Genomic DNA, 17,715 nt, shown 5'->3' with positions numbered 1-17,715 from the left:
TTGGAAAAGAGATCTTCTTACATATAGTATAAACAACTGAACCAAGTAGATATTAATAATATATATATAATAGTTATTTTCACCTTCAGTTAAATTGTGCCCTATTTTATAATGCTGAAATATAAAAAATCTTAAAATAACAACAAATCCCTAGGCACCTACTAACAAGGGTACTACAGAGATTTAGGGGCCTCTAGTGATTTCTAGAGTGCTAGTTTCTGTACCAGCATCAGACTGATGTTTCTGCATTGAAAAGCTGCAGTCGATTATTCTCGTATTATTTTGTTTTTGTTATGTGTGATGGGGAGAGTATTATTTTCTATTGCATTAGTGCTCTGAGGGCTCAGTCAAGATCAGGTTTCATTGTTCAGCACAACGACAAAAACAGACGCAGAGCACATTCCTTCAGCTCTTGCAAGCAGAGACTCCTACCACTCATCTTCACTATCTCAGAGAACCAAATCCCGCTACAATATCCCTGTCTGTGGTATACGGCATGTAGAAACACAGATTAGCACAAGCCTTGTGTGGGCACAGGCACCCAGAGTCTCCTCTGCATGCACACAGGTGGTAAACAAAGTTACCAAGTTTGGAGAGCAGACTTAAAGGCTGTTCATTTATTTTTAGTTCAATAACATTATGCATTGCTTACAACAAATGAAACCTATGTGTGGTGAATCATTCCAGAGTTTTCCAGCTTATATTCTCTTGCCATACCTTTTCAAGATTGGAAATTGTTTTAAGTATTAGAGTACAGTAAACATAGAAAAAAAAAAAAAAAAAAGAAAATCAGCTGTTGTCTTCATCAAACCAGCAGTCATGACATACTTTGCATGTGTAGTCTAAAAACAAAGTGACAACAGACCAAAGCTAAAATGTCAAGGCATCTTGGCATGAACACTGACCCAAATGCACCACTTAAGAAGTACAAGTAAGATAGGCAGGGCTTCTCAAGAGACTCCATTTTTCTGTAGCCAAACTTCCTCCCCTCCCACACCCTTTTCTACAGATTTCATTCGCAGAAGCAAAGCGATTTACTCTAGTCACTAGATCTGCAATGCTAAGAGCATTTTTTTCTTCTCAAAGTCACTTGGAGGGATGGGTAAACCAGACTAGGTTAAAACAAACAAACAAAAAAACAAATTACGGCGTTAAATTTTCACACACAGATAGAACTAAACCTTTTTGCCAGGTGGATTAGTTTGCCATTCCTCTGAGCCCTACATTTGGCAGCGAAGCTGCATGCCTGGAGCTGTGACTGGAAAGTATACCGCTGGCACAAAGACGCCATCTATCCCCAGTGCACAAAAATTCTTGAAACAGCCTCATGTTTCGTAAAGAAGCAACGAAGTGGTCTGAGTAGCAAAGTCCAGAAAAATGTCTTAGACATATGATTCTTTTGGTAAATTCGGTCCCAAACATTCCTGTTATTCTTGCAGAAGTACCCAAGGAGAGAAGATTGCAGAAACCTTCCTGGTAGCTAGGAGAAGAACAAAGGCACTGGCATTCCCTATAAAAGCACCTTCATTCTCAAAGCCATTTAAAATAATCTTTCTAAAAACATGTATTTTTCCTGTCTCACAGAAATTAAGATCAATTTTTAAATATGTAGATTTAAGAACATTTTTAAATCTGCACCTTGTTATTTTTCATGTTTCTTTACTCCACAGAAACTATGAACATATGATGCAGTGTGTTCCCTAAATTTAACTCATCCACAACCCGATGATTTATATATAGTTTGTGGTTCAATACTACAAAAACTCTTACTGTGGACTCATCACTAAAAACAGCTCAACTCTCTCTTTTTCTATATCCTGCCTCAGGCTGAAGATCTGGCAAGAAAATCAAGCGCTGAAGCCTCTCGTGCTGTAGAACAGTTTCCCTATGGTGGTAGTAAACACCCCATAGCATGAGTTGTTTATAATTTCTCCAGAAACAAACAAACAAAATGTAATTATATACTCTAGGAAGTTATTTTAACTACACAAGTGGCGGTTAGGCAAAAAGCTCTGGTATGGCGTTTCCACATATGATGCCTATGACAAAAAGAAGCAAATAGAAATTATGACCAGTGGTCGTATATTTTGCATCTGAAATATCCTTAAAAGCCCGAGCAGCAGATGGCAGGCAAAGTGGGATGGAATTTTTCTTACAGTGTTTTTTTACAGTGATTGAGTCGATAGTGGACGTTCAGTTCCGCTTCCTCTCGGCTACAAAAAGATACATATCCTCATGCAAACGGAGATCACATACTGGTTAAAGATGTTTACAGTGCAACAGAGGCAAAATTGGCCAGTCCGGTAACAGCCATCCTGTACAGTAAGTTCCCTGCTAAGAGCTGTGAAGATACTGGCACAAAAAACTGCACTGCATATTGCTGCAGCATAATTAATTAAGTCTGACAACACCCCTGTGAAATACAATAGGTCTAACCACTAAACCAAATCATCCTTATAAACATCCAAATGTCAGCAAGTGAATTTATGTCAGATTTACTGTTCAATCACAGAAAAAAATCACATATAGCTCCAAAAAAAAGCACTTTATATTAAGTAAAACTCTCTCATATTTTTGAATAATAATAAAGATATCAAAGGTATGACAGCCTTTTTACAGGGATAACACCTCAGAACATCAGTAGATAAATCTTTGAGGAGGTAAGGAGTATTATCACGATTTCCAACTGCAAAATCATGCACTTGACAATTCTCTGGCACTATATATAAAATATTATAACTATTAATACATAATGGCAATCTAAATAATTGAAATAAAACGAAATCTCATTAATATCAAGATTTTGATAGTTGGATAGGTTCAGGGCCATTAAGGCAAAACATACGTTATGGGGTATTACACCCTTCGGATCAGATGTCCCTAATAACATGCGTCAAGACAAACAGACACGTGTTCCAAAAGTAACTCCAGCTTGGTTCTTTATGACTTCGGCTTGAAGGATCTTATTTTCTGTAATCTTTAAAGTGAAAGTGCAGTCACTAGCCTCTGGCTGCACTGTTTATCATAAAGTCAGTTCACTTAGTGCTGTCCAATTAAAATAAACTACAGCTGCAATGTATCAGTATTTTTTCTATGTATCTGAAAACATTCCTGCAAAGCCCAGCCTCCAAAAATAAAACATAAGTGAAAAGCAACAGTTCACTTGGCAGCCATCTAGGAGAGGATGTTTTGACATTATTTTCATGTTATTTAATGCACATTTTCCACTTAAAAACAAGAAGCTCCTGTCACAAATGATTTATATTTGAAAATACTTTATATGACATAAGAAAGGCATATAATGGCTTGTTGCTGTTAACCTTTTAAAATAAAAAAATGGGATACAAACAATCTATATTTCCTTTGATAGTTTCTTTGACTATTTTGCTGCTTACTGTGTCAGACAGACATTTCAGTGATAGCCAGTGCAATATAGTAGCATTAAATAAAATGCCCAAACTCCATCTGACTTACTACAATATAGTCACTGATTTTTAAGTGATTTTTCCTCTATTGCACTGTTCTAGTTCACACCTGGAAAACTGACAAACTATAAAATTTTTGTTTATCATCTTTTAACAAACTGATTTCAAAATGATTTATTTACATTAATTAGGGGAAAACAGGGTCTCATGACATGTTTGTATCTTTCATTTCAAGGACGATGAAAGAACAGGAAATAAAATGCAAACTTTTCTTTGTTACTGACTTTGTTCCAGTTCTTCCAGGCATCACACTTCTAAACTCAGGCTGCCACCAACAGACAGCACACAGACAAGAAAAGGTGATGTTCATCTGCAAAGCACAGATGTAAGTCAGCATGTAAGGCCTCTTTTAATAAACAACAACTAATGAATTTATATGGAATAAAACCAACATAATTTGTGTACGCTGTATAAAGTGCCTGTGCAGAAGATTTCTGAGTGGACAGCACATCTTGAAATAATTGTTAAAACTCCATATCTAAAAGAAGATTTCATGTGACTGCGGATGCAAACATTTTCTTACAATTTCTAAAAGTTAGACATTATTTAGATAAAGAGCAACACTGCACCTTTAAGAAAATGTTATTTTTCCTGAGGCCCTATCAAGGTAAATTTCATCAGTATTCAAAGAATGAGCAAAGCACTTCAACAATTTATTTCAATAAAAGAAGACTTAGCTGAAAGGAGTATAAATGATGAGAACTTGCTTTAAACTGATTTATTCCCTGCAGCAATAAAAGGAATGTTTCTTCACTCAGCTGTTTAATATGCAAATATGCAGAGCATCCAGCTTCTGACAGCACATCATTAATAAAACCTTGCACTAAGCAGAGCTCCCGATATTTCATCCTGATGAAAATACATGATGATGATTTTAGACTGTATAATTTCAGAGTTGGAACAATGTACTTCCCAGTGATGGAAACTCAGCAATCCACAGTTCTAGTGTAGATTTTTTTAATAAGTTAACCTGTTTCTGTGAGAGAGAGACATCTGTTTACAAGAATAACAAATACAGACAAGCTTGTAACCAAACACTCTCAACTGGACACCCAAAACTTAGTTTGGGAAATAGTAGAAAATGAATCATTTTGTTTAGAGAAGAACACAAAAGTTTTTTTTGTGTTTTTTTTTTTTTTATCAATTAATGTCTCTCTTATTTAGCAAGCTTCTCATGCTAAAAAAAAAAAAAAAAAAAAAAATCCACTTTACCTGTACTTCCACCATCCACTATACAAACTGACACATTTTCAGCAAATATGGAAATTAATGCTATCAGGAAGGAAGGAAGGAAGGAAGGAAGGAAGAAAAAGAAAGAATGGGTCTGCAATTTTACTACTTTCTATTAATAGCCACAAAGATGAACTCCTATATTTGATCAAGCTGTAGCACTCCATTTCTTGTGTTCATAGCCAAATTAAGTACACATGTACACATGCTTTATTCTTCATTGCTTGTGCTAGAACACTTACATACATACACTCTCTCCAAAGAAGTTTTTAAAAAGTCTAAACACCTATCAAATATTTGGAATAGAGAAAGGAATATTTGCCAATACTTTGCTCTGAAGTCTTTCCAGTCCAAAGTTGGAAATTGGAAGATGTACAGAAATACTAAATTTTTCAAATCATCCCTTTGTGTAGAATTAACCCCAATAGATAACCCAGAACATCCATTTTTATCTCAGAATTAATACTCATGCAGATAATGTTGATCACTTTACACACAAAACCTCAGGAACATGCATTTGCTTGAAAAAGTATGTGAAAATTACCACAATAGTTAAAGTCTGGTAAGTTTTTTATGTTGGTTTGGGGTTTTGGGGGGGGGTAAAGGTGGGCTTTTTATTATTTTTTATTATTATTTTTTTTGGCTGCTGTACACTCTTCTTTTACCACTGTACTGCTAGGTCAAACATAAAGAGAGACCCCCCTCTGCACTACAGAAACAAGAAAAAAAATGACTTTGCGTTTTAATTCAAAAATATTTCTATTATGAATCAATCATTTAGTGTATTTCGTAGAAGTTTGAAGGATTTTCCTTTGAATCATCTCCCACTGGGTACCTAGGAAACAAAACATCTTCAGGGCTAAATTTCAGGGGAAGTCTTGCAGGTTTTAGTAAACTTCTCCTAGCCAGTACTTTACATGTTTCTGTTTTCTGTGCATGGCAATACTCCTTCATAACTCAAATGGGATTAACCAATTAAACATTTCCCAGTAGTCTCTAAAATAGCTGCTCTTGGCATGTTTTTTGCATGGAACAAACCTCAGCGGGAGGATATGATAGAAATCTTGCACTATTTAAATATAGAATTGGGACATCAAAGAAAGGGTTGTATTGAAATAACATGGATAATTAAGGAAGTGGAGAACAGTAATAACTGATTTACATAAAATGCTAATAAGCCTCTTGACTTGTTCGGCAATTTCTGCTTTAGGCATGGTAACTGCGGGTTCAAATTTGTGTACTAATTTTATTTTATTTTTTTTTTCTTTTTCTTCCTTTTTCTCCACCTATCTTTAAGCTCTCTACAGCCAGGCTACTCTCTGTCTGGCAACAAACACCTTTTTTTTTGAAACAAAACCCTATTGGAACCTGAATGGAAACTTGTGTAAAAGTTTTGTTCACATTTATATCCACACACGCATACAATGTACAAAGTGTAAAGGCCTTTAATTACTTGACTGCGTGCGTATGGATTCAGACTGCATGCCTCCTCGTTTAGCTCACTTTCGTGTCATGCTGAATAATGTGTTACAAACAATCAATGATGTATTAAAAATGGTAAATGCTCTTCACAATTACCAGCACTTAAAAACTTTGAAAACAACTGGAGTGTAATGGTAACAATGTGTTTCCATGGTGCTATGCTTCTTGCTACTCGGATGGGATGATTAGGGCACTGCACCAATGCTGTAGGTTATAGCTATTTTATACTGTACCCTTGTGCCATTTGCTTCTGCGAAGAAATTATATGCTCTGAAATTCTTGTTTTATTTTACTCTGCTAGTGATCTCTCCTCACAGTGCTACAGCAGCAGTGGATTTGAGATGTGAATGTGAATGAGTGTCTGAGCTGTTCCTTCAGGACATGTCTGCGTATTGACCTTCAGCTTACCCTGTTTCCCTGTGAGCCCTCTAAGCATGATCCATCGCTTTCTCAGGCCATTCTCCCTTCACCCCATTGATGGGTTTCAGAGCTACTTAAATTTCAAAGTCCTGATGCGTTGCAGCAGTGGCCAGGGCTCAGCTTTGCTCACTTATAGATTGTACAAGGTCACAGTAAGGGAAGGGGAAAAAAAGCCAGAGCATTTATCAGGATGTATTGCTTTACTTTTTCTATCCATCACAAAGGCGATGATTCTATTTTAGTGAAAATCCATTGAACTCAGATCAAGTCAGATGGCTGTTATCATTGGAAACTCAAGAGCTGTCACACCATAATCGGTACAAATGATGAACACTGAAATGTGGGGCTTGAGGCCGCTTAATGGTCTTTAGTGAATTTTTTTCTGTTGCTTTTTAAACACCACAAAATCATTTTACTTAAGTAATTTCAATTTGAGAACGCTAAGATTTTGTTATGCAAGCACAGCTGATTCAATTACAGACAATCTGACAACTACTGTGCAATTAAATGCTTTCTACCTGCGTGCCCTCTCCCCCATACACACACTGGTACACACATGGACCACACATACACTCACAACTATTTCCCTTGGAACAGAAGCTGTTCTGATTCTGGTCATCTCCTGTGATATGTTTTCAGCTTACAGTAGTCAATGACACCATGCAATATTAACAGGACCTTCTGCAGCAAAATATTGTTTTGTATTTTGTGAATGAGCTTTGGTAAAGCTTCCCTCTTCTGCAGCTACCCCTGTGAGAAGGAGCTGTGTGTACAAGGGAAAGGGGGAAGGAAGTGGAACTTCATTTCTCTTTTCTCAATGACAAATAACTTGGTGAGTATTAAAAGAAAATAAAAGAAAAAAAAAGAAAAAATATATTAGTATAATTACATAGGTATTTGAATTTCATCAGAGCATGGTACAGGAGAATGCACGGGGTATAGCCATCACACCTGACAGAGTTCTTTCTTCCCATCAGTCCAGGCACGGTCACTATTCTGGTTACACTTCCCTCTTCTTTCTATCAGTTGTTTCAGACTCACCCTCTACTTACTTGTTTTAACTTCATCATATGCACACAAGACCAGCTATCCCAGGTTCTAGGGAACCTTGACAGATAATTAAAAATGCCTCTCTAATTAAGAGAAAAATAGCAACAGACAATAATTTTGCTCCACAGAAAGCAAGCCATTCCACAAAATAGTTATTTTCTTACCAAAATCACATAATAAAAAAATTGTTCATCAATTTTCAAAAGAAAAACAAACAAAAAACAACAATGAAACCACCACCCTACATTCCTCACTTCCCAGACAAGCCTGTTCCCCAGACAGATGATTTACAGCATGTATTCAAAGTCTGCATATTGAGCTTCACAGGTTCAAATCTTTGCCTTCGGTACTCCCTCCTCTACAACACCCACCTGAATATGGTGGAAGCTCTGTCTATTATGTAGGAATGTCCTAAACTACCTGGAGCTTTCTATTGTTTAGAATTGTGTTTAGATCTTAGGTTTTGACCTCCTCCCATGGAGCGTGAACAATGTATTTTCTATGAGAAGTACCTCAAATCATATGAGAATTCAGGAGGGAGGAAAAGGACAAAGGAAACTTTTCCACTGGATGATGGACAGTACATATTCATTACTACTCTTATTATAAAGAACACATAGCATCTTACAGAGAGAATAGGCAAAGCTTCCTCATTAAATTGGGAGATTTAAGTTACCTGCCACTGCCACATTCACCCAGCCACTCACAGCAGCTTCAGGGCTGTTCCAGTGTGGTTTCAGCTTCCAGTGATCGCCAGGAAGTGCAAAATGGAAAAGAAAAATAAATCAAGTACAAAACGGACTGAAGCCACGCTGCCGTCTCACTTCCTTCTTATCTGCTCTCTCTTTAGAGCAGCCAGTGCATGCACATTTTGTGGTGTAATGTAGTGACATTTCCAAGCAAAGCCCAGAGATCACAGACCTGTAGTTCCTCTCCTTTTTCACCCATCAGTGCTTCCAGAAATCTGGAAGAGTGCAAGGTGAAGGCTGGGCAAAAACTCTTCAGGAGCACCTTTAAAACTCCTGCAGGGTGGCATTAATACGCTTTAGTGTAATGGAGGATCAACCCCTATGCTCTGTGCTTCAAGAAGCAGAAAATCTTATACAGGCTGATATTATGTCTTCAAATCTTTTTTTTTTTCTGTATATATATATACATTAAAATAAATATAATTTTGGAAAGCTCGATGTTTAAAATAGTAGATTTTTCCATAATGAGAAAAGTACACCTTAATCTTTGGTGTGATAAAAAATTATGATAATTTTTGTGGATATTTTAAATGTCCCAAGTAACAGTTCATAGACTTTTAACTGCACTCACCTGTGCATACACTGCATGCTTAGGGAAGAGCATACAAAAGAGTAAGATCTGAGTTACGATGCATTTTCAGCAATGCAATGTCTTGGGCAAATAACCAGTTTCTTCCTATGCTATAGTGGATACCCAAAAAGATGTAACAGCTACAAATATATTTACAATGCTTACAATGTGAAACTTCCATCACCTCTCTGCCTCTTTTTGACAACTGTCTCGGTGCTGGGCTATTTGCAAAGGAGATGTTACACAAATCAGACATTTGCATTTTTATTCTTTAAAACTCTTGCTTCCTAGCTTATCCCAAACTTGTAATGCAGCTTTTCCTCCCACTTAGAAGAAATATCTTCACCATTTCCAACCGCCCTGGTGTCTTCTGTCATCCTTTTCGGACAGCAGGCAGCAGTGGGAGGCACTATTTCGCATGGGCATTTAATTCCTTTTGTTGTAAGAAGCCAAGAAACGGATATGCTTACTTCAGGGCATGTGCTTCACAGGTCCCACTGCAGCACAAGTCCTGACTTCTTAGTTTTAATGTCACACGGTCTCCCAAAGAGCAAGGGCCTACCCAGGTCGTTTTTCTTCTCCCCACATAGTCAAACTTTTCAAGAATACATTTGTAAAAGTCTGAATCTCTCTGGTAAATACTGCTGCAAATCCTGACAGCTCAGTCTGAACACAATTAGAACCTCTCTCTCTATGCAGTAGTTTAAAAAGAAAAAAAAAAAAATGTAAACAAAGCCAATTGAAAGCCTTTAGCTTCTATTTTGTATCAACATAGACATGTTTTCATCATACCGCTCTTACAGGTTGTGAATCTTAATTGGCCGATGTCAGTAAAGTGCTCTGAAATCCTGATATGGTATTGAAGTTACCATAGAAATATGTAACACTTGTCATTGATTCACTAAATACAGTTCACAGAGAAACAGAAATAAAAGACAGAGCATGGATTCTGCAATAAAAATATATACAGCATTTCCAATGAGCTTCAGGAAATGAAAGAACAAAAAAGGCTCTCTTAAGCAGTATCTGTCAGACACAAAATTCACTGTAACTTCCATCACCTGAGAGGTGCTTTTCCTTCTCTGTGGCTTATACTGCCTTCAGCTAGCAGGGACGGTGGCTGTAGGAGCGCAGAAGAGGTGGCACCTCTGCTTGGGAAGGGAGCATGGTGGCTGCCCCCCGCAGCGCAGTGGGCACTTGCACACAAAGCAGGCCTGACATTACACGTCCCCATTCCAAGTAACAGTTTTATGTTCACTTCCACCCACCAGAGATGTCAGCAAGGCAAACAAAGTTATGTGGCAACTGCTACCATATTTTACCTATCTATAAAAATACATTTAAACGTGTGGGATATAAGGTTAGCGGAGTGACCTTGAGGTACAGACTTCGGGCTAGTAATTCTCACACAACTGCATCTTGAACGCTGCAAATCAGAGGAAAACCAGTGGATGACACCCATACACCAACTGTGAACATTCACGTGGAAGAATTAAACCTGCTCTGCGCTTTAACGTGACCCCCGTCTGTGAACTGGGAATGCTTTTGTGCTTAGTGTGCTGCCTCATAGAGCAGACAAGCTTCTTAATAACTGGATGGTAGGAGAATTACAGTAAAACTTTTATCTTTACTGTTAAATCTCTCTTTTCAATCCCTAATCTCCCCATGAAACAACTTAACAATGCTCCTATTAGGTAAGCAAGGGACAGAGTGGAGGCAAATCCCCAGTGAATCACCGCGCCTGCTCCTGCGTCAGCACTGGGGCTCCCAGCCTGGACCTCGCTACTCTGCACGTCCGCTCGTCCCTGTTCCCAGCCGCACGGGAATCAGCCTCTGCACATTAGCACCACAAAACAGGGTGCATTTCAGAGTCTAATGTACTTTACTTGAGGTTTTTCAATAACCTCTGTGGTATTTAAGCAAATCAGATTAAAAATTGGGGCCATATAAAGTATACGGTTAGTTACTAGCATCGGTTAGGAAGAAGATGCGCACACCTATCTGTGGCTCTTTGCCGGCTTGGATTACCAGAATTAGGGTATGAACTTGGGATCTCCCAGTGAACAGATGCTAATATGCTGGTAGAAGGTCATTGAAGCAGTCTGACTTCGAATACCCTGTAACGATACTGAAGTCTCCCATTCCTTCGCTATCTTTTGTCCCTATCAGGTTTACCTAATAGATGATCCTACCAATTCACATTGGCAGTCCTTTGTAGCGTAATGAACACTATGTGGTCTGATGAATGCAACCACTGCACAGAAAACGTCAGTTCTTTCATTAAGAAAACCTTCCCAAGTTCATTGTATTGAACCGGCGCTCCAGCTATTAGGCTGATACATGACACAGTCAATTCCAGTTACACTTTAAGTGACTATTCATGTTCAGTGAATTCAATTTTTAAACCTAATTTATATATGTTTAGATATTTACATGAATGCACATTTCTTCCAGCTTCCTCTTATAGGCGTTTATCTGAGTTTTCTCTTACTGCGGGGTGGGGAGTGCACAGGGGGAGGAAAGAGACTGTATTTCCCAACAGATCCTGGAAATGCATGGCTGATGGAAAAGACAGAAAATCATAGCAGCAGCTTCCTGAGAATACACTTGCACTGAATTGCTTATAGGTAAAATAAGTTACAGGGTTTGCATTTTTTCTTTTAAATAAAATGTCTGCATGGATTTCTTTCAACAATGACTATTTTTTCACATTTATTTCTTAGGACTTATTTTCTGATATTAGCCAATATCAGAAATATATATATATATTCATATATTAATATTAGCTTCCTAGTACTCCCAATTAGTGGCATGTAAACTTTTAAACCAGATAATTAAAAAGTTAAGCTATTGCTGGTACTGAACAAAAAGGATCAGATCTTTCGTTAAGAAAACCTTCCCAAGTTCATCGTATTGAACCGGGACTCCAGCTATTAAGCTGTGTGATGACACAGTCAATGCCAGCTCTGGTATCAATTCAGTTTAAGCATCTTTTCACTATTGCTATCCATTTTGTACTTTCTTTAACTGACTTTGTTTATTGATAATTATTAGAGGACCACTGGTTCCAAGAGATAGGTAGGTATCTTCTCGTTATATGTATCCTCTACAGCCCACAGTAATAACATTATTTCTGTACAGATCATGCTAAAATCTTTGAGGCATTTACAGTATGCACAGATCCTTGTGCACAGATACAGCTCCTTAGAAATAAAACAATAGATAAAGTCTCTTCTTGAATCATTTGGATATCCAACTAAAGAAATTAATCTTTCTGTATTCAAAAAGAATACAGTGTCCTTATTTTGAAATATATTTCAAAAATGTTTCCATTAACATGGATTTGTTTTAAGTTAAACTATCAAGTCTATATTTCTACAATGGGAAAAAAAAAACAAAGTTAATATCCTGACTTCACCAGGCTTAACATGTTTGTGGACTAAGCCTCTACTGATTGAGAAGCAAAAATACCTTTCTTAATACTGCATTTCATAAGAGAAATTACAATTACGGGATGCAGGGAGTTTGTGGCTTGACATACTTTGCAAGCAGAGAAAGGGATGCCCTTCAAAGTTAGAGGGTAATCATTACTGACCTTGTGCATTCAAGACAGCATAGCAGGTTTCTATATAAAGAAACTTACAGAGAGGTCATTGAAGCACTAGTGAAGAGACATAAAAAAGGAGATAGGACAGAATAGAGCATCGGTTAAGCAAGTTGAAAAATTAACTATAAACAGATTCAGTAAGTAAAGACAAAAACACTGGAACATTTTCTTTGTGTCATGCAAATTTATGGTTCTGCATTAAATGTTCATTATCAGTTAAGTAGCCTTAACAATGTAATTATTAACTTTTATAGTTTCTGCAAAGTTTTTTTTTCTCTTCTTTTCCAACACAGCGTGAGCACTCTGTGGTTTTTGAACAAAGGGACATGTGCTTAATGCAGGCACTGCGCAGGCAGGATTTTGCATGCTTGTCTTCATTCCTTTACTCATTCACAGGGTGTCTGTTAATCCCTTTTTGTTTTAATTTACCTGTCTGCAAAACAGGTACCATAAAACCACCAGGCATCTCCCCAGGGTTATATGACACTTAGCTCGGCACTTCAAAAGTACACTTAGTAGAGCATTTTGAAATCATTGAAAGAAAAGCATTACGTAAAGAAAAATAAATTACTTTAGTACGATGAGGTTGTTTGGAAAATGTTCAGTGAAAATGCTCTAGTTAGGAATATTAAAACAACCAGGATACACAATGGACACCTTTAATATGCCTTTTTCCTTCAAACAAAATTTTAAAGTAAGCTGTAACACAGAGATGGTCTTATTTACATGTACTTTCTGCTCCCATTTAATTAAATCACAATCGGTGTTATACAGAATTCACATTTTTTTCTGTTTTCGACTCTAGGTAAAAAATAAAGAAACGGAAAGAGAAATAAAAAGAATGAGATCTTACTTCTTCACATTTATAAACAGAGAAGACACAAAGCATTTACCTTTCTGCCACCTGTGCTAATTCTTTCCAACCTACAGCCTCACGGTGGCCGTGTAAGCTTGGCCTGGTTAGGCAAACCTCTCTCTGTTGTTGGGTGTTTCAGCTCAGAACACCAGCCTACTGTGCAGGTAGGAAAATGCAATCTTAATACACTGAAAATCTCCACCAGAAGAGTCAATCATTCTTATTAATAGATGTCCACAGCGTCCTAGAAACAATTCACTAGCATGACTGTCCTGCCCCTTAAACTTCCCCTCACCTGTCAGCTGATAGCATACTGTTTCCCAAAATATGTTTCATTTTCAAGAGAGAGATTTATTACAGCCCCGTTATCACATTCATACCCTTCCTGAAAAGATAAAAATAAGAAAGACCTTACAAGACGATGTTGTAGCAAAAGCTAAATCATAAATGTTTGATAAGGAATGGCTAAATCTAGACAAATAACTGTTCAATCCCACTTTGTATTAGGCAGATAAAGTCATACAGGAAATCAATGTGATCTATTGAAATGAAAAAATGTCCAGCTTAGGGACTATGCAGTGTTATAGAATATGTGACATTATAAATGGGCTGCTTCCATAAGTATTATATAACGAGAAGTTGCATAGTTTTTATTTATTTTGTGTTTATGAGTGTAAAAGCAGGATGTGAAAGTCACTGTTTGTCAACAGGGCAAATGTGGGCAACAGTGAAGTAGGTGAGTATTTATAACCTTTTTACTTTCCCACTCTTGTAGTGAATACATAATCCTCTCTAGGGATAAAAGGAACTTCAGTCACCCACTAGCCCTGGGCTCCTTTTTAGCACAGGCTGACAGATGTGCTAAAATTATAAGTGAAGTGTTGTGATGTTGACTCCTAAAGCAGCAATCATTAAGGTTGAAATTAGTATCCCCTCCCAGCCATTCAAATGTTAAAAAGTTCTGACACCAGGCGTAATTGGACAACTTTACCTAGTGGGGATAGCACTGCATTTTATCCTACTGACTTCTTTCTGCCTTTTTCATCCCTGCTCCAATTTAAATGAAGCAAAACAACTTTTCATACATCTTTCACTTACACAAAACAAAACAAAAATCTGCTTATGCAGAAAGACATCTCAAAAGCAGACATATGAGTTCACAACTACATATACAAGTAGTATTGTTTAAGGCTATATTATTTCAGCTGACAACAGTATTTTAAATAAGATGCAGTTAGAAAAAAGACTGAAGGAAAAAATAAACAGATGTTCTAATATGTATTAGCATCTGCTGAAAGAAAATACTCATTTGAAAATGTAAAATATATTTTTCTGGCTATATGTACTAATTAGTTGCATGCAGTGATCAATATTTCATATATACTGTACTTGTATGTACCTGAATATGTCTCCAGCAAATACAACAGTTGCTATAAATGACACTAAGTGCTAAAAGTTTTAAGGAATTCACACAATTAGATTTCAGGTCATTTAGATCAGCGTGAACTAAAAAACATGTTAATGTGCTATCCGCACTACCACTTCCACAATACTGCTGAGTTTGACACATCATTAACTAATGGACCATCACCTGATAAATACTGGATGTGTGTGGATGAATAAAGGCTCAAGTTTTCTATACTGACTGAGACTAATAATGACATAAAAACAGTTGTGCAATTCTGCTTCTAACTATTCTTGTGCTGTCTAAAGAGAAATGAAGGTGATGATTTAAAACAATTTTGTTATAAACCTTCCTTCTTTATTTTATGAGAAAAATGTAAAATATAGCTCAAGATCCACACTGCAAAGTAAAACGTGGGAAAGGTGACTGTGGAAACTAACCGCTGGTTTAAAATTGAATAAAATTCAATGTTTGTGAACGCTTAACACTTTGCTATTGAGAGTTAGATTTAACCAATAAAGGTTGATGAACACATCTATTTTGGGCACAAACAAAAAAAATGTTAATACTGGGACTCTCATCGTCTTGTACTGTATGTCAAGTGACCAGCTTCAGCAACCTCACTGAGGCCTGTATCTCCTCTTTCAGCTGAACCGTGCATATTCCTTCTCTTACACCAGGCTCCTGCCCAGGGCTGCTACACATCTCCTTCCAACTACACTGGCCTTACACGGAGGGCAGTCACACCTAAATTTCTGTTACACTGCCTTGCTATGCTCCCTCTATAGTGTGTCCTTCACATGTCCAGCTGTTGAGGACTTACCTGGTCAATGCACAAATCTTGTTCTAATTACAGACATGAGGCAAGTTAAGGTACGCAACTTAGTTCTGCTTTGACATGGCAGCAGCATGCAGCTAATAGCTGACTTGGCTGGGTTAGCCTTTGAGGTTGCTGAGCACAACTAGATGGGGAGTGTTAACACAGGCTGCACAGATCCTGGGCCAAGGCCAAGGATTGGATTCTCGTATCTTGGATTCAAAGATATTCTTGCCTCTTACATCTTATAATTACATTTTTTGCTTTGGACTTGCTGTGATCCGTCTCTCTGAGGTTGTGGTTGGTCAGCTCCCTTACTTCGGTGTTGCCTGCCAGTCCCCTGGACTTGCCATGGCCACCAGCTCACCAGAACTGACCACATCTGTGCTCAGATTTCTGTTCTTTATCCATTCTCTCTGGTTGGCATTGATGATCCTTTCTTTTAACTGTAAGACTTTTATCCAACACATCCACATGAAGATGCAACCCAAAAATATATCACTCCTTTTCTCTCTGCTCCTGCACTCATTATGCTGAGCATCTTTAGTAGAAAACCAACTTACTTCTTCACAATAAATTCATCCTTTCTTCATCTAATACTAAGGTTGTCTATACAGAAATCTGCAATTTAATCTGGTTTCTACCTGATTCACTATCAACATGTTAACACTCACCCTAGATCAGCTTGGAGATACTGGTTCTCATTGATGACTTCCTAAATTTTCAAACAAGCATTTTCATGCTTTCTTTTTATTCTGCTTACAGATCTGCCCACAACCATCTGCAATATTATCTCATTATCTTTCTTCATAACCCACATTAAAATTCTCCTTTTCTTTGCTATCTAATCTTTTCTTTTGCATCAAAAAATCATGCCTAAAACAGGGCCTACCATATTGATTAATATGATCTCATTATATGCTTGTTCTTTTTATCTATATGTATCCCTGACTTTTGATTAACACTTAAATTTTGGAACAATCTTTCTCGTTTTATTTTGCATATTTATTAATATGGCAGGGTCCTCATCTGTGACTAACAGTCTAGGCACTGTAGTAATGATAATTATCATCATCTTGTTGTTCCTTCTTTGTTGATATATAAGCATGTAAACTGGATTTTGTTTTCTGGGGAGGACTGCCAGGGACGATTGTTAGGAGTTCTGCTTGAAGAAGAAACTCGGGTGCTTTTAGTAATCATTTTCAGACTAAGGGCTGGAGTAATTTTTTTTTTATTTTTATTAATGGAAATTAAGGATGGGAGAATTTTCAGAGTAACAGTCAGGAAAAACGGTTTGGAAAGTACTAATTAGAATGACATTATGTTATGTTGTCAGAGAAGCAGCATACACATAATGTTTTTAGTAAACATATTGTAAGGAAATAAAAGAAAAATGAATTGCAAATTATGCTTGTATCAACAAGGACATACTAGCATAATACACCAAAGTGACAGACAGTCTCCACATAAGCTAACTTGAAATGTTAGCTCGCATAGACAAATCTACCAAAGATGAGAGTTTAAATACATAGAACCCCGTTTAAGAATGGAAGCACCATGTATTCTGCTTCCAAATCTTTATGAGTTGGAGGTGCTAGATTATCTAGTCTGCTGCCAGCACTTGGATTACATTTTAATATATTACCATGCACTAATTCTATTATTAGGGAATAAAAAAGGGACAGAACATGCAAGCATATTTTCATGATCGGATAAACCATATACTTATTTGGAATAGAAATTGTTTGAAGGATATCTAAAGCTCTGTTTTTCTTTTGTAGAATCTGTGATGTGAACCTGAAAACAGAGGAAAAGGGCAGAAAAGCTTGAAAACAAGTTGATTACGACAGTTCTATCATGAAGAAAGTGAAAACACAAATGAAATAGACATTTTCTAAATATAGTTTAATTTATAAATAAGTCTTCACATCACAGATTTGTTTATCCTCATTTGGTGATAATTGTTCACAGCAGAATATATCAGAAAATTCTATAATAGGAACCACAGCCAGGAAACGTTAAATAATTAATCACCCTCCCAGC

At 37.1% G+C, this 17,715-nt stretch overlaps 1 protein-coding gene across 12 annotated transcripts in view; it reads right to left on the bottom strand.

The window, feature by feature from the left end:
* WWOX (WW domain containing oxidoreductase) overlaps positions 1 to 17,715 on the bottom strand; it is a 508,525-nt gene that overhangs the window by 256,042 nt on the left and 234,768 nt on the right. Inside the window, exon 9 of one of the 12 annotated variants that reach the window (XM_083851627.1) lies at positions 5 to 17,469. The exons of the other annotated variants lie outside the window; for them this stretch is intronic. Within the exon in view, the coding sequence (XP_083707753.1) occupies positions 17,398 to 17,469 (72 nt within the window). The 3' untranslated portion in view covers positions 5 to 17,397. Of the gene's footprint in view, positions 1 to 4; positions 17,470 to 17,715 lie in introns of those variants that run through there. 12 annotated transcript variants of the gene reach the window in all.

Source organism: Anser anser (assembly GCF_964211835.1).
Source record: "Anser anser genome assembly, chromosome: 11".
Classification (NCBI taxonomy): Eukaryota; Metazoa; Chordata; class Aves; order Anseriformes; family Anatidae; genus Anser; species Anser anser.
This window is presented reverse-complemented; position numbering and strand designations above follow the sequence as displayed.